Source organism: Cannabis sativa, chromosome 6 (genome assembly GCF_029168945.1).
Source record: "Cannabis sativa cultivar Pink pepper isolate KNU-18-1 chromosome 6, ASM2916894v1, whole genome shotgun sequence".
Taxonomy (NCBI): domain Eukaryota; kingdom Viridiplantae; phylum Streptophyta; class Magnoliopsida; order Rosales; family Cannabaceae; genus Cannabis; species Cannabis sativa.
In genome coordinates, this window is record NC_083606.1 from 53,322,529 (window position 1) to 53,348,706 (window position 26,178).

Consider the following 26,178-nt stretch of genomic DNA (forward strand, 5'->3'; position numbering starts at 1 on the left):
TTCCACTACGAAAAGGCTTGGGCGGATAAAGAAGAATGCCACCAAATTATTCAGGACAGTTGGAAACAAGAAACTGCTATGGGATCGGCAACAGAATTTGAGAAAAGAATTTTAATGTGTGGCAAAAGGTTGGAACAGTGGAATAAAAATCAGAGAAAGGAAAATCAAGCAATGATAAAAGAGCTAAAGAAGGAGGTTGAAATGCTATCAAAAGACCAAACAACTAATGGCTTCTGCTATTTGAAAGAGAAAGAAAGGGAATTGAATGGGCAGCTGGCGAAAGAAGAATTATTTTGGAAACAACGTAGCCGAGCAATATGGTTGAATCATGGGGATAGAAACACTAATTACTTCCATCAAAAAGCATCATCAAGGCGAAAAAGAATCGAATAAAAGGCCTATTTGATCAGAATCTGAGTTGGAAAAGTAGTAAAGAGGAGATAGAATCGATTATCTGTGGCCACTTCCGAGACCTATTCTCTACAAAGGGTTATACAGGGGACATGATATCCTATCTACAACGATTTGTTCCCTATAAAATCAGCAGAAATCAAAATGAAATCCTTCTTGCCAAGTTTACAGAGACAGATATCCAAAGTGCATTGTCTCAAATTAATGCGCTAAAAGCCCCCGGGATTGACGGTATGCCTAGCATTGGGAAGTGGTGGGAAAGGGTGTTACTAAATTATGCTTGGATATTCTTAATGATCACATCGATTGCAGCAATATCAACAAAACTCTGCTCTGTTTAATTCTGAAAGTCCAGCAACCAACAAATGTCACTGATTTCCGACCAATCAGTCTCTGCAACGTCAGTTACAAAATAATTGCGAAATGCTTAGCCAACCGAATGAAAGATAGTCTAAAGGAGGCCATATCGGAAAACCAAAGTGCTTTTATCAAGGGTAGACTAATTCAAGATAATGCAATATTGGGTTTTGAGAGTCTTCACAGCATGAAGAAAGGAAGATTTGGGAACGGAAAAAAGATGGCCCTCAAGCTGGATATGTCGAAAGCATACGATAGGGTGAACTGGAGGTTCCTGGAAGCAATGATGGTGTGCTTGGGTTATGATCGAAGATGGGTTAACAAAATCATGAACTGTATTACATCAGTCTCCTTCTCTGTTCTTATTAATGGCGAAGTAAGTGGTAACATTCAGCCTCATAATGGAATTAGACAAGGTGATCCCCTTTCACCATACATGTTCCTTATTTGTTCGGAAGGGTTCTCTTGTCTTATCCAAGAGGCTGAAAGGGCTGATGAGATTCATGGTTTAAAATTTGGAAAAGAGGGTATAAGATTATCCCATCTTTTCTTTGCGGATGATAGTATCATCTTCCTAGATGCTTCTCCTTCAGAGTGTAGAAAGTTGAAAACTATCATTGCTGAATATTCCATGCTATCAGGCCAACAAATTAACTTCACGAAATCTGAACTTTGTGTGGGCAGCAAGATAAAGCAAGAGGATGGGAACACATTGGCTGCTGAGCTTGGTGTAAATTTAGTGGAATGCCACACCAAATACTTGGGAATGCCAGCAACAGTAGGAAGAAGGAAAAAGGAAGTTTTTGAATACATTCGAGCCAAGATTAGAGCAAAACTCCAAGGCTGGAAAGCTAACCTTTTTTCCCAAGCCGGAAGGGAAATACTTCTTAAAGCAATCATCCAAGCCATGCCTACTTACGTTATGAGTTGCTTCCGTCTTCCGAAGGAGTTAATAAAGGATATTCATTCAATGATGGCCCGGTTTTGGTGGGGGTCTTCGGATTCCAAACATAAAATTCATTGGGGGAAATGGAATAAATTATGCAAGCCAAAGGAGAAAGGAGGCATGGGTTTTAAAAACTTGGAAAAATTTAACCAAGCTTTATTGGCAAAGCAAGGTTGGAAAATCATTAATAACCCTCATTCCATGATGGCTCGGGTTCTCAAAGCTTGTTACTTCACTAATAATAGCTTTTTAGAGGCTAAAGTTGGAGGCTATGGTTCCTTTATTTGGAGAAGTATATTATGGGGCAGGGAAATAATAGCAAAAGGAACAAGATGGAGGGTTCTCTCAGGTAAGGACATCAGAATTAATGAAGATAAATGGCTTCCCCGCCCCCTAACTTTCTCATTACGGACTCAAGCAAAGGTTCCAAAGGGCACAACGATGGATAAACTCAAAGATGAAAAGGGAGATTGGAAACAAAAAATCATTGAAGATTGCTTCCACAAGGATGATATTCCTCTTATACTAGGCATGGCCCCTTGTGCTAGAAATTTACAAGACGACATGGTGTGGCATTACAACCCGGATGGTATGTACACAGTAAAAAGTGGTTATGATGTAGCAGAAAAAAACATTCTAAATGCAGGTACTTCTTCTGAGACAACAATGCAATGGTGGAAAGGAATTTGGAAGATGGAAGTGCCCCCTAAAATAAGGAACTTTACTTGGAGATTATGCAAGGAATGGCTCCCTGTTAATACTGTGTTGCAGAAAAGAGGAATGAAAATAGAAGCTCTTTGCTACTGGTGTAAGAGAGAGGAAGAAACAATAGAGCATTGCCTCTGGTTTTGCCCCATGGCTAAGAGTATTTGGAAAAAGTACTCAATGTGGAAAATTATCAAACAAAGCTCTACCAACATTATTGATATGCTTATTTATATACATCAACAGGTTTCAAGAGAAGAATTCAACTTTTTTATTACAATGTCATGGCTTCTATGGAACCGTAGGAATAAAAACCGGCTAAAGCTTCATGTACTCCCGGAGGAGTCTTGGATAAAGTGGGCTCAAATGGAAATAGAGTATTTACTCAGCAACATATCGCCTCAAAAAAAAAAAAGAAAACCATAGCTTCTACTCAAAAGGAAGGCTGGAGAGCTCCCACTGCTGGAAGTTATTGCATTAATTGTGATGCAAGTGTGAAGCATACAGAGGCCAAGATCGGATTGGGAGTGATTATAAGGTCACATACTTGTAACGTCCCCGCTTCAAGCCTCCATTGGGTCCTTACACCCACGGAATGAATGACTCTTATACACGAGTACGTCACTCTGGCTGCTTCATGGATTGATGACTGACCCTACAGACCAACACGAGTGTTTCCAGCGTGCTTTGTCCTCACTCACACGCATCCTGGGAAAACTTCCCAGGAGGTCACCCATCCTTAAAATTGCTCCAAGGCCAAGCACGCTTAACTATGGAGTTCTTTCGAGATGGGCTACCGAAAAACAAGATGCACCTTGTTGATATAGGTAGTACCAATTAATCCATTTAAGCTCTATTCAACTGTGTAGTCCCATACCTACACAGTCTTAGAATCATCCCACTTGACCTTCCCCAGGCGGTGTGAGATTGTACAGCTTACCCGGTATTTCCCCTTACGGATCACGGGACTACTGACTGTCACAATCACCCCCCCTTACGGGGTCCGACGTCCTCGTCGACCACACTTCCGGCTGGGTCAAGGCTCTGATACCATTTGTAACGTCCCCGCTTCAAGCCTCCATTGGGTCCTTACACCCACGGAATGAATGACTCTTATACACGAGTACGTCACTCTGGCTGCTTCATGGATTGATGACTGACCCTACAGACCAACACGAGTGTTTCCAGCGTGCTTTGTCCTCACTCACACGCATCCTGGGAAAACTTCCCAGGAGGTCACCCATCCTTAAAATTGCTCCAAGGCCAAGCACGCTTAACTATGGAGTTCTTTCGAGATGGGCTACCGAAAAACAAGATGCACCTTGTTGATATAGGTAGTACCAATTAATCCATTTAAGCTCTATTCAACTGTGTAGTCCCATACCTACACAGTCTTAGAATCATCCCACTTGACCTTCCCCAGGCGGTGTGAGATTGTACAGCTTACCCGGTATTTCCCCTTACGGATCACGGGACTACTGACTGTCACAATACTGGTGCGGTTATAGCAACAAAAACTCAGCAATTGAATGGGATTTTTTCGGTTGAGTTAGCAGAGACTCTTGCACTTAGAATGGGGATTCAGCTGGCAGTAAAAACAGATGCAATACCATATACTATCCAAACAGATTGCCTTCGGATAGTAAATCACATAACAAGAGCAGCTCAAGCCAAAACAGATTGGGGAATGATGCTTGATGAGGTTCGAGATTCAAAGGAGTTCATTCACTGCTCAGCAGTAAATCACACCAGAAGACAGGAAAATTTAGTGGCTCACTCTTTGGCCAAATTGGCTTGTAATTCAAATGTTAATAAGTTGTGGTTGGGGAGTTACCCCGATTGTGCATCTGCCTATATAATGGCGGATTTGCCTAACACTTTGTAGTTTCTTTGATTGAATATACATCTTTCAAAAAAAAAAAAGAAATGGATGGAAATTAACATTTAGTATTTAATCCGCTAAAAAAAAATGTGGTATTAAGTGTATAAAATTGAAAACATAAGGTATTTATGCCGCAAATTTCCCTTGTAATCATTCTGAATTTCTTAAAATTTTATAAGATATTTTTGCTAGATGCCGAAATAGATAAAAGTACATCAATACATGCCTTGTAATTATTTTTTGTTTTTAGATATTTTATTATTTTTAATTCCTTTGAAAGTTAATTTGAAGGTTTTAAGATTCAACGGTTCATATTGGCCAACGCATATATTTATGTCGCACTAAAACTGGACACGCGTAGCTCGTCTCTGCACCCGCTCCAGTCTACCCACAATCCAACGAGTGGACATTCTGTCATTACATGAAATTAGTAGGGGTATTCTAGTCATTTCCAACAACCGTCAGACATCTTACGCGCGCAAAAATTGCTTCCCCCTACATCCACAAGAGAAAACTGCCTTTTTATTTTATATAATAAATAAATAAATTAATTAATTAATTAAAGATCTTTTAATATAAATATTAATTTTTGTTATATACAAGTCTCTCCGTCGTCTTCGGCCTCCTGTCTGTCTGTACCTTCCCCCAATCCATGAAAAAGTAAAAAACTATATAAAAAAATAACAAAAAAATGTCAATAATAGAAAAACCCTAACTACCACTCTCCATACTACTACCACTTCTACTCTTTCACTCTCACTCCACTGAAAATCCATTTCACCATCACTAACCACAACCTCCATCGCCATATCCAGAGCTCGCTCCGGCGATCGATCTCCCTCTCTCGCTGCTCAATGTGAGCTGTTAGATCTCCATTTCAGGCAATGCTGTTTGCCTTTATGTGATCAAATCGTTGCTTTCCATTTTCTGATCCTGCTCTGTTCTGTTCTGCTCTGATCTCCCGTTGACTTAATCACCTCGCCTTACCCCACCTCCATGTGAATCTACCTTAACTTATCTTCTACGTTTCCTTTACTGGATCTCTGTGAGTGTATTTCTTTCTTTTTTTTCTTTGTTGCAATATCTTCTTTATTTAGCTGATTATTCTTTGCTTGGATCGTTTATAAAAGTGTTTGCTTTTTCTTTATCAATTTATTAAATAACATTGAATATATTTGGTTTGAGATTTGTTTTTTTTTTTTTTCAATAAAAATTAAAATTAATTATGATTTTTCACATGCTTTTGGTGGGTTGGTGGTTTCCAATTGAAGCATTTGTTGTTATTTTGTCTTTTTTTTTCCTTTTCGGAGTGACTGCTTTTTGGTGATTCTGTGTGTTGTTGAAGCTATTCTGCTAATCAAAGGTGTTTTTTCTTACTCTCTACTTACTCGCTCAGCAAATTTCATATCTTCTACCCAAATAGATTTCTCTCCTTTACTCTATTTTTTTTCTCTCGTTTATCTTTGGGAGTTTGATTTAGCAGCTAATCAGTCTCGGGTATTTTCTTGGTAGTAAGCAAGTTTTTTTCTTTTTCTTTTTTTTTTTTTTAATTGCCTGTATTATCTTCTTTCAGTAATTATATTTTAGAGCTTACTACGGTGATTACTTGGAGCAAATTTCTAACGTTTTCAGAGTGTCGCTTACCGTTTTTATTTACTTATTTATTATTAATGTCAAATTACTTGAATTAAACTATTAAACATATCTCCTTACCAGAAAAAAAAAACTCTTAAGCATGTCTCTTTCTGTAATATGTTAACTGTTACCAGTTTGCCAAAACAATGGTAGATTGGTAATTGTTGATATTTTCATTTAAGAGTTTTGATCGGAGTATCTTATTTGATCTTATTTTCTCCATCTTCACAATGATCGTCGTTGAGACTTTGTTAATGAACATATTTTTACCTGTTGTTTAAACAGATATTGCTACAAACTGATCATTTAATCAGTTAAAATGGGAGCTTTGGAGTTCAGCTTTCGAGTTCTGTTTTGTTTGGTCCTACTAGTTGTTGTAAAAGCAGAGGTTTACATAGTGACCATTGAAGGAGAGCCTATAGTAAGTTACAAAGGCGGCGTCAATGGCTTTGAAGCCACTGCTGTGGAATCTGATGAGAAGATTGATACTACCAGGTATTTGCACAATTTCATATCTTTTTCTTTTTCCTCTTAAATAATTAAAACGGATGATAATAATAGAATATATCGTTATACAATTATTCATCATCTGCATCACTGTCAATCAGTGCTAGCCAGCCATTTTTAAGTGGGGTCATGGACTCTGCGATGTTTCTTTCAAATTGTGGACTTTCTAGCTCACTTTTCTTCTATGACTTGGCGTTTTGTTACAATGACATGACAAAAGCCGTGAAGGGCAGTTTTGGATTTAGAAGGAAATCTTTCGTTTGATTAGTATTGTAATTGTAATATATAAATAAAAGAACCATTATCTTTAGTGTAGTTTTAATCGTACTTTGGAAGTATTCTAAAACTGTACGTCTAGATTTGAATATGGTAATTTGTAACCTAGGTTGGGGATTCATACCCTAAAGCTAAAATTTAACGATGAGACACAGTAAAAAAAAGCAAATTTTGATGTTTCACCAATAAATAAATAAAGTGTGTCAATGGTTGTCAAACTCATATCTTATTTGTAGATTTTTACTGTTCTTTGTTTTGTACCTTAGCGCTTGTTTTTTAGCTGTACCTGAATCTTCATGCACAGATTTATCAAATGTATGAGCAATAGTGCATTGATTGTTGTCAATTCATCATTGATCATTTTCTTTTTCTTATGCTTTAATTTTGTTCCTTTTTCTCCCTACCTTGTTTAGGGCCATATAGATTAAGTTCAGTAACATTCGTTTGTAAACATGATACTTGGCTACTGGTTCATAAAAACAGAAAATAAGGTTGTTGTGCATCTGTAAGAGTACTGTTCCAAGTCATATCATTTTGAACTAATATTGTTTCCTTTTGTGTTCTTTTATGGTGAATTTAGGATTTGAAGTAAGTTGCACCCTATTAATTGTTGCAATAGATAAAAAACTCATTTTCTGTTTTACTATTATATTATCAGGTAATGATTGTGTAGAAACCTACCTTGGAGTCTTCATTATGCATTCTTCTATTTCATTTAAAAATGGTGTTTTCTTTATCATTTTCATGGCATACAATGTTGATATTGTGATGCTTATCCTGAACATATAATTGGATATTTGATATAAGTATTTTTTTCTCACTCTCTTTCTTATACTGGGGCTTCTTTCAGTGACTTGGTCATCTCCTATGGTCGTCACCTTGAGATGAAGCATGATATGCTTCTTGGCTTGCTATTTGAGCATGGTACCTACGAAAAGCTTTATAGCTACCGACATCTTATAAACGGCTTTTCAGTTCATGTTTCTCCTGAACAGGTGAAAGAATTGATAGTTTCTAATTTCTAGCAATTTTATGCAGTCCATTTATCCTATTGTATCCTAATTCCTTTGCTTGGTCCTCTTGTAATGTAGGCAGAAACCTTAAGACGTGCTCCAGGTGTAAAATCTGTGGAAAGAGACTGGAAGGTAAGGAGACTTACAACACACACTCCACAGTTTCTGGGGCTTCCAACTGGAGTATGGCCAACAGGCGGTGGCTTTGATAGGGCTGGAGAGGATATAGTGATAGGGTTTGTGGACTCGGGCATTTACCCACATCATCCTAGCTTTGCTGCCCACCATACTGATCCATATGGGCCTGTTCTGAAGTACAGAGGAAAGTGTGAAATTGATCCAGACACTAAGAAAAATTTTTGCAACGGGAAAATAATTGGAGCCCAACATTTTGCCAAAGCTGCCAAAGCAGCTGGGGCATTTAACCCTTCAATTGATTTTGCATCTCCCTTGGATGGTGATGGGCATGGAAGGTTAGTGCTCATCATTGTAAATTTTGGAATCAATAATTACCTTACATTCTTAAATTTAGTGAAAGTAACTTCAACGTTTCGCTACTATACATCGATAAATTTGATCAACACTTGTTCAAGACTTCAACTAGTAAGCTCAACAATGAAAATTAGGTTTTATTGTTTTTCGACGATTAGGGTCTTACTGTTAACATAAATAATTAAGTTAGCCCACCCCTTTCTTGGGAGAAATGGCCAAGATAACACACAAGTACTTAGAACTAATTCATTCTTAGTGGTGATTGGTGTTCACATAACAGTTTTATGGAAAAAAAAAATAATGCAGTTACAGTCTCATAGTTTGTAGAATCTCATGAATACATCAAGAGTAATAATATAACTGAGTCGTTGATCAGTGTCAGGTTTATGGTTGCTTTCATAGTGTGTAAGATTTGTTTCCCTGGAGAGGCTTGAGGTTATACAAATATTAAAGGTATCAAGCTCTCAAAGGCCTTAATTTTGTGTTTAGTCCTTCAGGGATATCTGAATGATGATACAAGCATACCTGTTTAATGTGATATACCTGTTTTATTGTCTTTTGATTAATCACACCATTAATCAATTAAGAACCTGGGAAATAACATCTGGAGAAGCAGAAATTACAGATGTCAAATTAGGTTACATGTTATAGATAAAGCACATCTACAGTTTTCTGTTTTGTGGATACTCACTTTTTGTAGCTATGAAATCTTTATTTAACAGAAGGAATTAGAATTTGTGGTCTACCTCTGTTAATTATAACGGTATTTATTGATATCCCCTCTAGTGAAAAACTGCAAAGAGTCTGGCCTATTACTATGAAGGCCCTTGCATATTCTTAAATATCTAACAATTACAATTGGTTCTGCATATGAATTGCATCATCAAGATACTTCCTCTTAATTGTTGTCTTTTCTATGTTTTTTTCTAAGCATTGCATATATGTTCCTATCATCCCACTAATGCACATGTTTTTCATACAGGAAAATGTGTGATAACCAAGTCATTCATTTTTAGCTTTGCTAACAGCAATGCTGTTTTTTACCACAGTAGTTGACAGCATTAGTTTTCTTTTGTTAACTTCTTGCCATTAAACAAGAAGAATCTTTTATTTTTAGTGCTTACTCATGGTGTTTGTTGAAACTTTTATCTAAATAGATATGTAACACACACACACACTCATATAAACCTATTTATCTTTTTCTCTCATTATTTCATATGTCAGACGTACAGCTGCAAATCTTTATCTCATACATTTTTCTGTATCAGTCATACTGCGGCTATTGCTGCTGGGAATAATGGAATTCCTGTTCGAATGCATGGTCATGAATTTGGAAAAGCAAGTGGGATGGCTCCACGTGCCAGGTTAGGAACCTTAAAGCAACAATTTTTATTTATTGATGATCAATTCACAGAGAATATTTTTCTAAAGGTTCTACTTTTCTTTCCTCACCAATACATTTAGTATAAGACCCATAAAATTAGGTTAACAATTTTCTTTTAAATTAGGATCCCTGCCTAACCCTACAATATTTGGGACCAGGAAATTAGGTTAACAATTTTAAGAAATTAAAATTCTACAAAATAAAAAGAAAATGTGTTATTATTTTAGTTGAAAATATATAATATTGTATATGGCTGGTGGGAAGTCATTTCATTATTAATAGCAGATTTTGTTCTTTTTGAAAATTTCTAAATGGTAACAAAACAAATTTAAAATTTTATTAAATTTATTTAAAACATTAAAGCCTAGTGAAAAGTGAGTGCCAATAGAACCACCATTATCTTATGAGAAACTCCTTTATTAATTTTTCTTGATTGGCCATGATCAGGATTGCTGTGTATAAAGCACTTTACAGACTCTTTGGTGGATTTATTGCAGATGTAGTGGCTGCAATTGATCAGGTATGGAATAAACATACTAAATTGATAAACTTCATGTGGTAAAGACTTATGTTGTTGTGTGCTCTTTTTATTTTTCCATTCACGGTCATTATCAGAATCACATTGAGTTCCAATTAAACCATAGCTAGACCAGCCATGTTCCCTTGAACATTTTTCTTTCTACTCTTACAGATTTATGTGATGAGTTGCTCTATGGATCGTTCTTCCTTTTTATTTCTGTATAAAAGAATGTCTTTATATATGTTTTGTAACTTTTTTCTTGACAGCTGTGTCAGCTGTTTGTGGTATATAAAGCAGTACATGTGTAGTTAGTGAAGATAATTGAATAGGATCATACATACTTAGGCAGCTCCTGTAAGTGGTTATGCGTTATGCTAGTGGTTGGTTCTTACTCAAAAGTGGTTCATGAGCAGGCCGTATACGATGGAGTGGATATACTCAGCCTATCAGTAGGGCCAAACAGTCCACCAGCAACAACGAAGACCACTTTTCTGAATCCTTTTGATGCTACACTTTTAGCAGCAGTGAAAGCTGGTGTATTTGTTGCACAAGCAGCTGGAAATGGAGGTCCTTTTCCAAAAACTCTGGTTTCCTATAGCCCATGGATAACATCTGTAGCTGCTGCAGTTGATGACCGCAGATACAAGAACCATCTGACCCTTGGAAATGGAAAAATATTAACCGGAATGGGATTGTCTCGTAAGTCTTTTAAACATATTATTATTATTATTATGAATAGGAAGAAATGAATCTTGACATGCCAAGCACTTTTTTTTATTTTTATATTATTTTTTTATATAGAACTCTTGAACGTCTGGAAACAATAAACGAGGATACATTGTTTTCTACTTGTGAAATAACAGCTTTTATAATCCCAGAAGAATATTGGCCATTATAGACGTACTAGATTATTTTCATCATATTATAGTGAACTAACTTGGCAGAGTTTGCAGTGACCCAATCCCTCTTTTTCACTGCAAACTAAAATAATGAAACAATGTGGGGGTTAGGATTGGGTTTACAAATGAAGATTCTGGTTCATTCATAGCAAATGTGGGGGTTAGGATTGGGTTAACTATGGTTGGAAACGTAGTTCATTGTATGATTTCTTTAATATAAAATGACCATAAACATCCAAGGTAAATAGAGCTCATTCTTTCGACAGAGGATTAAAGTCTTCATTATTCCATGGAAAGGAAACATTTCTACTTTGACCATACAAAGGGCGGGTAGTAGATAAGCAAATGTGAAGATAAAATGATTAAAGAAAGAAAATATTGCCGGCGCTGACTTGTAACTAAGTTCCACCTGGGTTTCATAATTCTAGATTAACTCAAATTTACTTTTCTTGAGTGAAATCCCATCGTGAAAGACTAGAAATGGTACCTTTAATGAATGGCATGGTGATTCAGTTAAGTAGTGCCACTCTGCTGTAAGGTTGAGCCTGCTTCTGCTTACTGTGCCTGGGACGTATTGATAAAAATCTAATGAAAGGGATTTGGCAACCTTTCCGCATTCTGTATCCCCCACCATGCACTGGCAGTTGCAATTTTCTTATCATTAAAATTCTGTCTCTAAGATCTGCAATGATCTTGCTTCATTATTTTCTTATGAATTGTATTTTATTTTTCTGTTTCAGCATCAACACATTTAAATGGAACATATACATTGGTTGCTGCAAACGATGTCTTGCTCGATTCCTCAGTAATGAAATATAGCCCCTCAGACTGCCAGAGACCAGAAGTTCTGAACAAGAAGTTGATTGAGGGAAATATTCTTCTTTGTGGCTATTCCTTCAATTTTGCTGTTGGTACGGCATCAATGAAGAAAGTTTCAGAAACAGCAAAGACTCTTGGTGCAGCTGGCTTCGTTCTTGCTGTGGAAAATGTTTCTCCAGGGATGAAGTTTGATCCTGTTCCTGTTGGCATTCCGGGAATTCTTATCACTGATGTCAGCAAGTCACAGGTATCTATTCCCTTATTTGCTTCTTTCAAGTTGTCTCCTGTACTTTAAAGCTGTTAAATAATTGTTGAAACAGAATCCAGTGTATGATCCAAGTGTTTCCCTTAATATGAGTTTGCATTGGTCAGTTATCTTGACCAAATACTGTTGTTGATCATAAATTCGCTCGGTTCTCTGATAAATGTACCCTTCTATTTTTTTTATCTTGATTTTCTTTCTTGTTATTTCTACGTTTTTGCTAGCTTGCACCAGCCTTTTCTTAATATTTTCTGGTGCATTGTGATTGATGTTCTGTAGGATCTCATAGATTATTATAATATATCTACATCAAGAGACTGGACCGGACGAGTGAAAAGCTTCAAAGGTGAAGGAAAGATTGGAGATGGTTTGATGCCAATACTCCATAAATCAGCACCTCAGGTGGCTATATACTCGGCTCGGGGGCCAAACATTAAGGATTTTGGTTTCCAAGATGCAGATCTTCTTAAACCTGATATTCTAGCTCCTGGTTCTCTTATATGGGCTGCATGGTCTCCAAATGGAACAGATGAGCCTAACTATGCTGGTAAGCATTTTACTTTATTCTGATAGATTCTAATGTTCTGGATCCCAAAAATCGACCCATGTTTGTCTCTCCACCTAACATAGCTGAGAAACCACAATATAATGGTGCTAAATAGGGGACCATTTTAACTAGAATTTTGGCAATGCACGCTTTAATAGCATGGTGAAAATATGGGATAACCTTGATAAATTAATGATCTTATTAAGGAGCTAAATTCGCTGGATACTAACCTCAAAATTTGATTAATTTACATGATAATACATTTAACAAACCCCAAGGGGTGGTCTAATGGCAAGGAAGAATGTTGGAAAGTGCTGGTAAGTGTTGTTCTAAAGGTTCGAATCCCCCTTGACTCAAAAACTTGGGGCCACTGAGAGTGTTGAACTGCCAGGGCCAAAAGAAAAAAGAAAATTTAAAAGATAGTACACAAAATTGAAGTTCTTGTAAGTTCGATTCTTAGGATTTACAACAAAAATTAGTAATATTGTGATACGTTTCTCCTTGGTTCCAAGACCTTAGTTTGTACTCCATGTGAAATGTCTCTAGAACTATTTACTTCTCTGTGTTCTCGTACAAACTAATGACATTAGTTTGTAGACATGCCTGTTTTTATCAGAAGCTGGAAAAGAAAAATAAAAATAGAAAGATGCTTTGAAAAACAAAATCTTTGGTGCTATTATTTACTTTTGATTTTGACAGGAGAGGGATTTGCCATGATATCTGGAACTAGCATGGCTGCACCACATATAGCAGGAATAGCTGCTCTTGTGAAGCAGAAGCATCCTACCTGGAGCCCTGCTGCCATTAAATCAGCATTGATGACAACAACAGCGACAATGGACAGAGGAGGAAGACCTATTCAAGCACAACAATATTCTGAAACTGAAGCCTTGAAGCTAGTCACAGCAACACCTTTTGATTATGGTAGTGGTCATGTTAATCCACGAGCTGCATTAGATCCTGGACTCATCTTTGATGCGGGTATGTTCTCCTTCTTTGCTTTTCTATTACTTTTAGTGTAGTCTAATTGAATGAAGGCCTTCTTAGCTTGAAGGATTTCATTGGCTTAGTCGTGCTAGGGACTTCAACAAAGAGATTTTTTTTAAAAGAAAACTATGTTGACATTTTCTAAGGGCTTAGATGGACAGTTGGTGCTTTATGGGACTGTAGCTGTTTCTCTGATTCTATAGTTTTCTTGGATGTTAGCTTGTTTCTTCTGTCCCTGCAATATTTCCAACTGAATTCTTGTCATCGTGCAAAATAAGAATTTGGCACAGTTCTTTGGAATCTACCTAACTCCTAATATTTTGGTGTTCTGTTCCGTGGCTCAGGTTACGAAGATTACTTGGGCTTCTTGTGCACAACACCCGGTATTGATGCTCATGAGATAAAGAACTACACAAACTCACCCTGCAACTACACCCTTGGCCATCCATCTAATCTCAATACTCCATCCATTACAATCTCTCATCTGGTAAAAACAAAAACTGTTACTCGAACGGTTACAAATGTGGCCGAGGAAGAAACGTACGTAATCAAAACAAGAATGGCTCCAGCTGTTGCCATTGAAGCCAACCCTCCGGCAATGACCCTGAGACCTGGTGCCTCGAGGAAATTCACGGTTACTCTCACAGTTCGATCTGTGACTGGAACCTACAGTTTTGGTGAGGTTCTAATGAAAGGCAGTAGGGGTCACGTGGTAAGGATCCCAGTTGTAGCCATGGGATACCAACGATAGTTTGGCATAGTTATCTAATATTAAGGGGTTTTGTGATTGATATATATTCTTTATAATTTGTGGGAATAAGATAATGAGGCTAGAGTGTATTTGTCTTAAGTATATGTAAACTGTAAAGATGACTTGTATAAGGGGGAGACGCCTAGTTTCTTCCACTTAAGTTTTGCTAATTTGTTCAGTGATTTGCCATAATGAAGTTCGTTTATTCTCTTTTTTTTTTCAACCTTACGATCTGAGGAACCAACTATAAGCAAGCGGATCTTAGAAAAAAAAAATAATAAAATAACAAAATAAAACTTTTTTAATATTAAATTATTTAATATTTATTATAAATTTATAATATAAATTATTTTCACATAATCAACAACAAAATAAAATAAAACTATTATAAAAAAACTAACAAAATAAATTAATTTATTATTGTTATACGTCTCCAATAATAAATTAAAAAAAATACAAAATAGACTAAAAATTTTAAAAAAAAACTATAAAAATTTTTCAGCACGGAATTTTTTTTACTTTCTTTGAACTTTTTTATTTACTAAAATATCTTTTCATTCAAAATAATAAAATTTTTTTAGTTGTTTTATAATTTAATTGTATAGTTTATGTATAGTTATTTTTATAGTTGTAAGGTTAATTTCTAATTATTTTTTTAGTTAATTATTGCTTTTTGCTAAAGCAAAGTGTATTTTGTAATTTTAAAATTTTAAAAGTGTAAATCTATAAATAAAAACTCTAAGTCATAAAATTGTAAATAAAACATAAAAAAGAGTATTTTAAAAAAAAAATCGTGGTGCGGTGCTGAGCCTGGTTTATCTTGGCACGGTGTTGTTCTTGGTTTATCTTGGCACGGTACTGACCCTGGTCTATCTCGGCACAATGCTGTCCTTGGCCTATCTCGGCACAATGCCATCCTTGGTCTATCTCAACACGGTGCCTTTATTGTTCTATCTCGGCACGATTTCAAGTGCTATCAGTCCTTTATATTTTAATTGAGACTTTATGTTGGCTTTGATCGGGCTTGGACTATCTCTGCAATTTTATCTTTACTATCTAATTTTTTATGGGCTTTTAAGCTGTCTTTTTTTTTAGGGCCAAGATGCAAAATGACCCTAAATTTAACAATTAAGTTAATAAATGTCTTTTTTTATAAAAAAAAAATTAACAAAATGTCAATTTAGTTAAAATTTTGATGATGAAATTACAATTATAATCTTGAATAATTGACCCTAGCTATTTGCTTTCCTTTTTCTCTCTCGACACTATATATCATGAAGGAAAGGAAAAAATAAAGTGCATTAGTTTAGTTTTTTTCGTATATTTATATTTTTCTAAGGTATATTATTTTTATGTGATATGGAATACTTGAATGAAAGAAAGAACATAAAAACTACGAATGGAATATCACTTTAAGTTTCTGGTATAGTTGATTTTGCATTGTGGTATATCTTTATTATGTGCTACGATATATAGAAATAAAAAACTTTTAAGAGTTGTATAGTATTTTTAATTTGTGGTATAATGTTTTAAAGTGTTTGGTATAGTTATTTTGCACAATAGTATTTCGTTTTTATGTGCAATAGTATATTAAAAAAAATTGAAAGGTAGTATATTAGTTTAAGATTGTGGTATATTATTTTAATGTCCTATGGTATATAATGAATGAAAGAAGGAAATTAAAAAATATGGAATATTAGTTTAAGTTTGAGGTATAGTTATATTTCACTAGGAAATATTATCTTTATATTGGTATATCATGAAAGAAAGAAAAAGAAGAAAAAAAACATGTGGAATATTAAATTAAGTTTTTGGTATATATAATTTTTTTAATTTATTATATTAATTTTTCATTATAGTATTTCTGATTATAGTTATAGTATGTAGTTTTTGTATGCTATTATATATCTTTTGGGAAAAAAAAATCATTTAATAGTATATTAGTTTATGTTTGTAGTATATTCATATTGGTCTTAGGTATATCGTTTGTATGTGATATGATACATCGTGAGAGAAAGAAAGAAAAAGAAATTGAATATTAGTTTAAATTTGACGTATATTTTATTTTCACTACATTATATATATTATGCATTATATTATCTCATTAAAAAAAACAAAAAAAAAAAAAAACTTATAAAAAGAGGACAACCAACTGGAAGGAAGGTCCCTTGAAGAGAAAAAAGAAGAATTAGGATATGATTACTTTAATGATAATAACTTGTATTTAATATTTCATGCGAATTTTTAAACTTTTGTAATAGATATTTTAATACTTAAATGTGTCAAATATATACATATTGTTTTTTATAATTTCTTTTAAAGGAATAAAACATATAATAATACCTTTTATATAATGAATGGTATTTTAGGTATTAAAAAGTAAAAATGACATTTACTTTATTATTTTAAAAGGAGACATTAACTATCAGTAGAGTTAGAAATAGGATTATTTACTTACATTTCTTTTTTTTTTTTTTTTTTGAGCCTAAGTCTTATTCAATCTAATAGCTTCTTTTTACATTGGCCTCAAGGCTTTAAATCTTTTTTTTTTTTTTATTTAATTCATTGTTTTTTTCCCTCCAAACAATAACCAACCGAAAAAGATGACAAAAGAATTCAAGTAACTACAGGCTGGCAATGCAAAATTGAAGGAAAACATCAATTACTCTCTATGAAAATATAAGAGGATGATGGGATGGGAGAGGGTGAATTGGGCAAGCATCTCAAAAAAAAAAAATGCTAAGTGACACAAAAGGGTATATACTATTTTTAGTACATTTTAATATTAGGTCACACATAATTTAATTTAATAAATAATATGGAAAACCACTAACCAATTGCTAAAGATAAAAGTTATATTCAACCCCAATATATAATTACCATATAATATTCTAAATATTTATTTGTGTAATCATATTAAAGTTATTGACAACAAAGTTGATGATTAATCTTTTTTAATACTATCATAATAAATACTTTTTAATATAGTGTTCTATGTATCAATTTCAATTATTAATATCTTCTTTAATTTGTTATTTTACAATTTATAGGATATAAAATTAGATAAAATATTTATTTCAAATTCAAAAACTCTTTTTATTTCCATTTTGAATTACATTGCATTACATTATTTTTTAATCTTCATGGATACCCAATAAGTCTCCATACCCAATGGAGATTCTCCGACTCCAAACATATTGAGGATTAAGCTGGACAAGACAGAAATGGGGGCATAAATGGTGAGCAGGGACGGGGTTGGGCGTGCATTTCCCGCACAATTTCTATTCCTGCCAATTGCAATACAACACATGTATAATGTTGGACACCTTCAGCACCTAATAACAATGTTACATAGGAAAGGAATATGTCAGCAAAAATAGTAAAAAACTACAAAGAGGATTGTTTTGTAAAGCTCGCCAACAATCTTCAAAAAAAAGTCAAAAAGTGAAAATGCCATACAAATTGAAAAGTCAAATGATGAAAAAGTTTGTGCTGGGTCCCACACCTAAAACCTTAATCATCTTCTAGCAAAATCAAAGGGGTGAAGTTGAACAGCTCAACCTTTATGGCTCCAACTTTCAAAGGTTTGTTGAGGAACCAAAGCCAAGAGAATTCATGGCTCCAACTTTCAACTTTTTTGAAATAAATACAGACTTCTTTGATCACACGTACTCTTACTTTGAAACTCAATTATCATATACACCTCTAAATAAAATTCAATGATACTAGAAGAAAAGCACTATGCCCAACACAATTAAATTATTGTAGTTATTTTTTATTTCCATATTTCTATATATTTAAAAAATAATGAAAATGAGTTTTAGATCCTAAAAGTGCACGATATAAATAATATTAAGCAAGTACTCTAGACATAATGCATGGAAAAGTATTAATGCTAGTTCATCAATAATTGTCAAATACAGAATTCCATGAAAGTGGTCAACCAAATACACAAAGTGAATTCTGCTGTGACACCTAAATCATTGGGAACCAAGCTTGAGAAGTACACTACCATGATCTATTAATCTATGTTTTTATAAGAGAATTTGATTCATCCATAAATAAATAAAGTGGGAAATTTCAATACCTTTCAATTTTCTATGGATCGATCATTGAAGAAGTTCCAACAAGCTTGGTTCACCCAACCTGTACTTCTTAAAAGTAGCCCACCCTCCATATTTGTATAGGATGGTCACAGATGTTACATGCTCAATTTTCCAATAATGAGAACCTCCATTGGGTTGTAAGGAAGCTACAAATTCTCTTGTCATGTCCCTAATTATAAGAGATTTTAGATTTGGTAAGTGTTCTATATTAGACGGAATCTCTTCTAATAACAAGCAATCTCCAATATCAAGCTGCTCAAGATGTGGCAGTGCTCCTCTATCCATTTTCACAACTTTCAACCCTTCCAACTTTCTAACTATTAGATGTTTGAGTCTTTTGAAACTACCTTCTTCAAAGTGCAATTCCTCTCCATCATAAGCCTGGTGCAAACGGATGAATTCTAAATTGGGTAAATCTTTTATGTTTCTTAACGGTTCATTGCTCAACCTAGTGAAACGTAAGGTCAATCCCCTTAGATTCTGAAGCACTGAGATCCAGCTTGGGAACTCTTTTAATCGACATCGCAAGCTGATGAAACGCAAAGAGCGAGGCGGAGATAAAATGCTTTCGAAGTCTAAAATTTCCTCATCCCTAAAAGAAGTTATGAAGAGCTCTTCAAGGTGGCTCATTTTGCCAATGGAGATTGTTAAAGCTTTTCCCATTTCTGCAGTCACTTTTCCAATTCCTAAAGACACTAATTTTGTAAGCTTTTGAAGTTCTTTTACAAAATCAACTCCATTTTTATATGCTTCCACAAACGTAAGTGTTTGCAACTCCTTCAAGCATCCAATCCCTGGGTGTATTTTCACACCGCCGTAGGATTTCACACTACACTCATCTCCATTTATATATCGATGTCCTAAAAGGTGTTGCAAATTTTGCAGCTTGTTAATCTCGATTGGTAACTCCTCAATGAAGGTATCAAAAAGATTCAAGACCTGTAAATTGAAGAGTGACCCAATGGACTTTGGAAGCCTTTTAACATGTGTACCTTTCAAATTTAAGTACTTCAAATGAAACAAATGTCCCACTTCTTTGGGGATATCATATAGAGGAGCACCTTCAAAATCCAACAACTTCAGAAGTTTCAATTCTTTGAATAAACCAGTTACAAAAGAATCAGTCAATTGATCAACATTATGAAAAATGACAGAACGAACCTTTGAATCCCTGATAATTTCTTGAACATCTTTTGTAGTACTAAATACTGATAGGCGACGACTCCTTCCTTTAAATTTAGTCTTACTTGTGTTGAGAATGTGAGAAAAACACATTGCATCTACTTTTGTTAAGATGATCTCAAACATTAAATCATGGACATAACACCATCTTTGGAATCCAAATCTAACATGAAAGGAGACTAAGTTTCTGTGGATGAGCTCATTCAAGTATTCTTGAGCTACTTGCTCCATCGTTTTATCTCTTTTCGATTCAATAAAGCCCTCAGCAATCCAAATTCTGTATAATCTTTGGTCGAAAATTAAGTAATCTTCTGGAAACATTCCAAAATATAAGAAGCAACATTTGAGATGATAAGGCAGATCATGATAACTAAAAGACAACACTGTTAAAACGCCTGTAAGCTGGGGATTGTTTTCAAACTCATAATTGAGATTATCAATAACTTTTTGCCATTCAAACTCAATCTTCTCTTTTGTTGACAATAAACTTGCTATGGCCACAATAACAAGTGGCAAACCTTGGCATTTTCTTACAATTTCACAAGACATATTGTGTAGGTGTTCAGGACAACATCTATTCAGCTCAAAACGATATGCCCATTTGCAAAATAACTCCCAAGATAAATCCCAACACAAAGGTTTTAGCTCTTTCACAATGTCAAAAGGGCTCTCCTTAATAGAATAAGAGACTGAAGTATTACGAGTTGTAATAATGATCCTATTCCCTTTATTATCATTAATAGGAAAAGCATGTTTAATGACACCCCAAAAATCTCTTTGCCACACATCATCGAAAACAATGACATACTTCTTTTTCTTCAAGTAGATCCTCAAATGATCGATTGCTTCTTTTATTGTCCCAGTTGCTTTCACAGGTTGATCCATCTCGGAGCATAACTGACTTGTCATAATCCTTAAGATCTTCTCCGTGTTGTATGATTGAGACACAGTGATCCAAGCATAACAATCAAAGTGCCTTTTTACAGCATCATCATCGTAAGCTGTTTTAGCAAGAGTAGTTTTACCAATTCCACCTTCTCCTACTATTGAAATCACAACACGAATGGCTGGACCTTCAATCAAATTTCTTATGAGCTCATTTGATGTGGAATCAATTCCCACAAGATCATCTTCCTCAATGTAAAGAGAGCCTAATTGAGTGCCCATGGAGGAGGCATCAACATTTTTATTACTACTTGATCCTTGTTCGAAAGGTCTTAACCCATAAGATTGGCCTCTTTCCTTAATTTCCCGCAAGGACGTTTTAATATCTCGAATCTCGGAAGCTATGTCATACCGAGGCTTTATGAGTTGAGCAAAGTGACATGTTCTATATACAAATTGGACAAATTTGCTTCCATGATGACCGTGTTTCATGTGCAAATAGTGAATGTATTCGTCTACAACATCATCTATGCGATCGACCAGCTGCCTTAACTGGTTGAGCCATACTTCTGTAGCATCTCCAAGCTGTCCTCTCTCCATTTTTGCTTCTGCATCTTTAAGAAAAGGCTGAATGATCTGTAATTCATCTTTTAGACTATGGGCTTCTCTGTGAACTCCTTTCAATAAATTTACTTCTTGGGCAAGCAGCTCAATCAACTTCTCTATGACCGGGCTTAAGATTGTCTCTGCCATCAGCTTTTTCTTCTTCAAATTCTGATGATGATCAATGAAACCTGCAAGTATAAACAGTAGACTACTACATTAAAATGAGAAAAGAAAAATTATGGTATTTTTTCTTTTAAATATTTTGTAAGTTTCGCTTAAATCAGGATAAAGTGTGGTTGAATCACCATATAGAACTCTTAATATATCAATAATTAAATTAAAATAACATTATGGCACTCCAATATATAATAAATTAAATGAGGCTACTTCTTTATAAAATCCCAGTAATAAAATGAAGTTCCCTACAGTTGTTACATTAAACAATCTATATTCATGACAAAATTCCCAATATATATGCCTAGGAGACATTTAATCAAACACCATAACTACAAAATTATATTCTTCAGTAACAGTAACAGCCATTATATAAAGTCATATTTTATATAAAAAAGTAAAGGCATCAATATATTTAATCGAAAAGATAAGAAGGAATACTAACCAATAATAATATATAAAATTGTATAAATAATATTAATAATATTTTGTAAAATAGGATAGAATTATATATACCTACTTGAATGTGGAGTTGTTCGAGTGGAAGTGAAGAGAAGTTGGTCCGTTGCTGCGTGGGGGCTGAGGAAGTGAGAGAAGCTGCCGATATACGATGATAGAGCTGATATTGGAACTCATATTAACTTCAATGTTCAAAAATTGAACCAATATCACACCACCACACTACTACAACCCAACAACAACAACAATAGCTAATTACCAGCAACACATGTTCTTACAATAAGGAAGTACCATGTCATCTATATAGTGATGACATGGGGCCAAAGTTACATGATGCATATTGGTGTGCCCAATCATCTAATATTATCAATAGCTAAATGATAACCTTATATAAGTAGAAAGAAACTAATGCAATTGTAGCCCATATTACATATATACATGTATGAAAGTTGCCTCCAATAAAAGGTCAACCAACAATTGTATTAAAAGGGAGTACACAAAGCAACAAAGTTCAAACATCAGTACAACATAAAACAAACGAAACTAGCAAGGAACTAACTAAAGCACAACACTAATAAAAAACCAAACAACACTAGAAAAGAATGATTGAACATCAATTTTAAACAAAAAGCTGAAATAGATATTGACTTGAATAGCTTACAATGAATATATATATACACATATACACAGAAGATGTAATAAAGAATATCCAAAAGTTTGACATTGTAGTACTCAAATATATCTACAATGCATCTATTATGTATATAAAAACTAGAGATGATTAGAGCATATTTATAAATACCACTCAAAAATACCATAAATATAAAATAAACAGTCTCTTGGCCTAAAATAAAATAAATAAAAGAATTAAATTGAACTGAGACCAAAACAAATTTTCGTCTATTCAATTTCTGGTATCTTTTTTTATATATATAAACACAATGAAGCTTAAATTAATGATAAGCTAATGTATATGAACCATTAAATTATAAAATAAATTAACTAAACCATAACAGAATATCGTACCTATAAAATAAGTGCCTATCTAACAAATATGATTGTGCCTAACATAATTTTTAAGAAAAAAATTGTTAGCTTTAACAAAAAGTGTTTCTTAGTCATCAAATTATTATAAACAAAACATATTTGTTCACATAAAACTATTTGTACTCAACAGCTGCATCTTTTTGCAAAAAAATACAACCCAATCAAAAAGAAGATGGCTGATCACATAGAATACCACAATATATATTCTAAGAAAATTATGTCAAACAATCTAATTAGTTATTAAGCTTTAAAGAAAAATTTCAGTGGTTAGATTAATTTATTTTGCTGTAGTCATAGGATATTTCATTTTAAAGGGAATAAGAATGGACTAAACAAATCATTCATTCATAAGTAATTTTTTTTTATTCGATGCTTAATGTTAGAGAAATACATATGAATATTGGTCTCCTATTATTTTCTTCTCCAAAAAAGCAACACACCAACTGATAATCTCTTATCATTGGAGTCAGATAAAAAGCTTAATTTATTTGACTGTCATTTATTGGCTTGTTATATTTTTACTACACGAATTTTCAAAACACGTGTAAGATATATCCTCTTACAAATAAAGAACGAATAAAATTTGAAAGTTTAGGCAAGGGAGTAAATATAATATTATCCTATGTATTTATCTATCCACACACGCATCAATCAAAATACGATATTATGAGGAATTTTTTTACATATATTTATTTGGTGGAACATATTCTAGAAAGTATCATTATGAAAACAAAAATTCACTCAAAAAACAAAAAGAAATTTGCCAAAAAAGAAAACTGTACTTAGAATCATGAAAAAATACATAAATTACCACTTAATGATATTTCAAACCAGTTAATAAAGTTGTAATGTTGGCAACTTACACACAAGAAAAAGAAACAACACCAACAAGAGCAGTTAAAGAAACAACACCAATAATATTGTTGTAATATATTATACTCAAACCAGTTCAAGTTATGATATAAAATTTTCTATTATGGCTATCATTTTAGATTTGATCAAAATAAACTAGTAGATAAAAACTAATAAAAACTGTAAGAAAAAAAATAAAAAGATGAAAGTTGATGATCTTTTTGGTAAAAATGACATTCATACTTTAATATATGACATGCTTTTAGAGAAAACTTTTCTTTTTCCCTTTTTTATTTGTTTTTTTGTATTATCCTCTACTAAAGAAACCTAATAATGATTGAACACTAAACATTCAGTCAAAATGTTATTGCTTGCTATATGGTAGTTAATTTTCTCTTCTAAGTTAATAACTTTATGTTCGTTTTTCACTTTGGTTATATGAAGGCAACTTTTTCCAAAAAAAATAAAGCAAAGAAAAAAAAACACCCAAAGAAAAGAAATAAAAAACAATATGGGCATAACAATAAATCAGAGGTCTAACACTTTCCTAGAAAAATTTATTGAATCATATTGAACAAATTCTTCAAACATCTTAAAAGAAAATTGTCATGTTGAAAGGTGGAGCTAGCACTCCAAAAAATAGGAAAGAAAGCAAGAGAAAGAGCTATATCACCAACTATCGTGGAGCAATAATAGAGCTAGCATATGATTTATAATATATGTATAGATTATAGATAATTAAAATTTTACATATACATGTTTTGAAATCAAAATCAGAGTGTAGAGGCACCTAAATTACATACATACCCACTTTAAAATAAACGATTTATTTCAAATGGTGACCTTAAAATAGAGCATAATGGAAAATTGACTATTCTAGTGTCTTCTTCCTCAACTAAGAGCCCCAATTTATTAAACCAGAAAAACAGAGGTACAACATGTAACACAAAATGACAAAGAGGAAGGAAACAAAATACTAAACCACTATCTGGCCACAAAATCAGAGGAAAAAGAAGAGATCAAATAATGCCAGCACGCATGAAACCAATTAACAAAATAGAACATAACGAAATTGTCCAATATATAAAAATATTACAAAACACCCACTAAATCAGCCATCATTCTGTCTTCTAATTAGAGAGAATGAAATCATTAAAAGCAGAACTTAAAAAGAAAAACCAATTAGAAAAAAAGAGTACTTCGAAAGATACTAAGACATTGGGAAAAAACAAATGAAATTATCCTCCAAATTGTTCAAAGTTCTTATAAAGAAAGTATGAAATTCAATCAACCAAAAGTTAAGCCTAAACTCCATCTCTAAATTATGAAGGTCCAAAATGTTACCTGTAGTTGTCCATTTGGAGAGAGAGAGAGCGTGGGTGAGAGACTTGTTGTGTCATTGAGAGAGGCCCTGACTGATTATATAGACATTCAAACACACAAAAAATACCCAAAAAAATCGACAACTAAAGCCCTAAATAGGGGTGTCAATAATGGACACCCAAAATTCTCAATAGAAGAACAGAAACAAAAACAAAATATATATATATAAAATACTAAAAAACCCAAAACATATCAAGAACTCAGAGGCCTTACCTTGTCTACTCTAGTGGCATGAGACGATGATCCCACGATGATGCAACAGAGAAGGCAGTGGAAAATGCAACAGTGAGGGACGATGGGCGACCAGCAATTTTTCGAAACGAGGAAGAAGGGGATAACTTCTGGCGCGCGCGGCTATCTGCTAGGGTTTTGAAATGGGGGCTGTGATCTGCTAGGTTTCGAAATGGGGGAGGAGACAAAATAAAATGGTATTTGTGAGAAATGAGTTTTACAAAACTTAAATCTTTTTACTTCGATTAATAACTGTAGCAAATTGATTAACCTCTATTTTGCACTAAAGCAAAAACAATTCGCGTCTCTTTTCTGAAGTAAAATGTAAAAGATAATTTTAAATTTTTTTTTTTTCGGTTCTTCTTTTAGCGTGGGCATATCAACTGACGCTAATTGGTATTTCTTAGATTCAGTTATTCTGTGAAACACTGAAACATAAAATTTCTACTTTTTTTTGGTCTCGGTTAACTATTTTAGTAAAACGTGTTGATCAACGCAAATTAAACCTTTTTTTAGTAGTGCTCCCGTTGACTACTTCAGCCAAATTTGACTTGATTTATTTAGTTATTTATTTATTTTCAGTTTACATAAGTTAAGGTCATCAGGAGACTAACGAGATGTAATTCTCAAGTTCCCAATGGCTTTTTTCCCACATTAGTCCCCATTCTTTTAACTTTTTGGCATATTAGTACCTATGTTTATTTTTTTTTTTTTTGAGAAACCTGATGCTTTATAAAGGACCAAAGAAGAGTAAAGTCAACAGGTGTAACTGGAAGGCAAACAACCATTCCAGACGCACTCGCTAATAAGCCTGAGACCAATTTTAGCATGTTCATGAGCCAACACATTATGACCTCTAC

At 33.8% G+C, this 26,178-nt stretch overlaps 3 protein-coding genes across 9 annotated transcripts; 2 read left to right on the top strand and 1 right to left on the bottom strand.

The window, feature by feature from the left end:
* The first annotated feature begins 503 nt into the window (after positions 1-503).
* On the top strand, positions 504-4,304 carry LOC133039295 (uncharacterized). Its single transcript, XM_061118156.1, has 3 exons — positions 504-642; positions 762-2,749; positions 3,942-4,304. The coding sequence occupies exons 1-3, from the start codon at positions 504-506 to the stop codon at positions 4,302-4,304; spliced, it is 2,490 nt and encodes an 829-aa protein (XP_060974139.1).
* A 501-nt stretch (positions 4,305-4,805) lies between these two features.
* On the top strand, positions 4,806-14,603 carry LOC115725478 (subtilisin-like protease SBT2.5). Of its 3 annotated transcripts, none has more exons than XM_030655015.2 (11): positions 4,806-5,346; positions 6,222-6,431; positions 7,570-7,714; positions 7,811-8,205; positions 9,493-9,588; positions 10,056-10,128; positions 10,542-10,827; positions 11,768-12,093; positions 12,388-12,655; positions 13,355-13,636; positions 13,987-14,603. In XM_030655015.2, exons 2-11 carry the CDS (start codon positions 6,256-6,258, stop codon positions 14,391-14,393), a joined length of 2,454 nt encoding a protein of 817 aa, XP_030510875.1. In that variant the 5' UTR covers positions 4,806-5,346; positions 6,222-6,255; the 3' UTR covers positions 14,394-14,603. The 3 variants fall into 3 exon arrangements, with proteins under 3 accessions (XP_030510875.1, XP_030510874.1, XP_060973277.1); XM_030655014.2 differs by lacking the exon at positions 4,806-5,346 and adding an exon at positions 5,641-5,664; XM_061117294.1 differs by lacking the exon at positions 4,806-5,346 and adding an exon at positions 5,720-5,809.
* A 2,861-nt stretch (positions 14,604-17,464) lies between these two features.
* Positions 17,465-25,757, bottom strand: LOC115725746 (disease resistance protein RPM1). 5 transcript variants are annotated; one of them, XM_030655344.2, is made up of 5 exons: positions 25,301-25,757; positions 25,049-25,119; positions 21,863-21,965; positions 18,481-21,360; positions 17,465-17,728 (listed from the first exon to the last, which is right to left on the bottom strand). In XM_030655344.2, exon 4 carries the CDS (start codon positions 21,317-21,319, stop codon positions 18,503-18,505), a length of 2,817 nt encoding a protein of 938 aa, XP_030511204.1. In that variant the 5' UTR covers positions 21,320-21,360; positions 21,863-21,965; positions 25,049-25,119; positions 25,301-25,757; the 3' UTR covers positions 17,465-17,728; positions 18,481-18,502. The 5 variants fall into 5 exon arrangements, with proteins under 5 accessions (XP_030511204.1, XP_060973278.1, XP_030511205.1 ...); XM_061117295.1 differs by having other exon boundaries at positions 21,867-21,965; positions 25,049-25,115; positions 25,301-25,736; XM_030655345.2 differs by having other exon boundaries at positions 25,049-25,115; positions 25,301-25,736.
* Between the last annotated feature and the right edge of the window lie 421 nt (positions 25,758-26,178).

What these genes read in the sequence shown, in the direction of transcription:
- LOC133039295 (XM_061118156.1), top strand. Translation starts at nt 504, where the DNA reads ATGATATCCTATCTACAACGATTTGTTCCCTATAAAATCAGCAGAAAT. An exon ending in AAAAGCCCCCGGGATTGACG is followed by an intron (nt 643 to 761) that starts GTATGCCTAGCA and finishes TAATTCTGAAAG; the next exon opens with TCCAGCAACCAACAAATGTC. An exon ending in AAAACCGGCTAAAGCTTCAT is followed by an intron (nt 2,750 to 3,941) that starts GTACTCCCGGAG and finishes ACAAAAACTCAG; the next exon opens with CAATTGAATGGGATTTTTTC.
- LOC115725478 (XM_030655015.2), top strand. Translation starts at nt 6,256, where the DNA reads ATGGGAGCTTTGGAGTTCAGCTTTCGAGTTCTGTTTTGTTTGGTCCTA. An exon ending in GAGAAGATTGATACTACCAG is followed by an intron (nt 6,432 to 7,569) that starts GTATTTGCACAA and finishes GGCTTCTTTCAG; the next exon opens with TGACTTGGTCATCTCCTATG. An exon ending in TGGACTCATCTTTGATGCGG is followed by an intron (nt 13,637 to 13,986) that starts GTATGTTCTCCT and finishes TCCGTGGCTCAG; the next exon opens with GTTACGAAGATTACTTGGGC.
- LOC115725746 (XM_030655344.2), bottom strand. Translation starts at nt 21,319, where the DNA reads ATGGCAGAGACAATCTTAAGCCCGGTCATAGAGAAGTTGATTGAGCTG.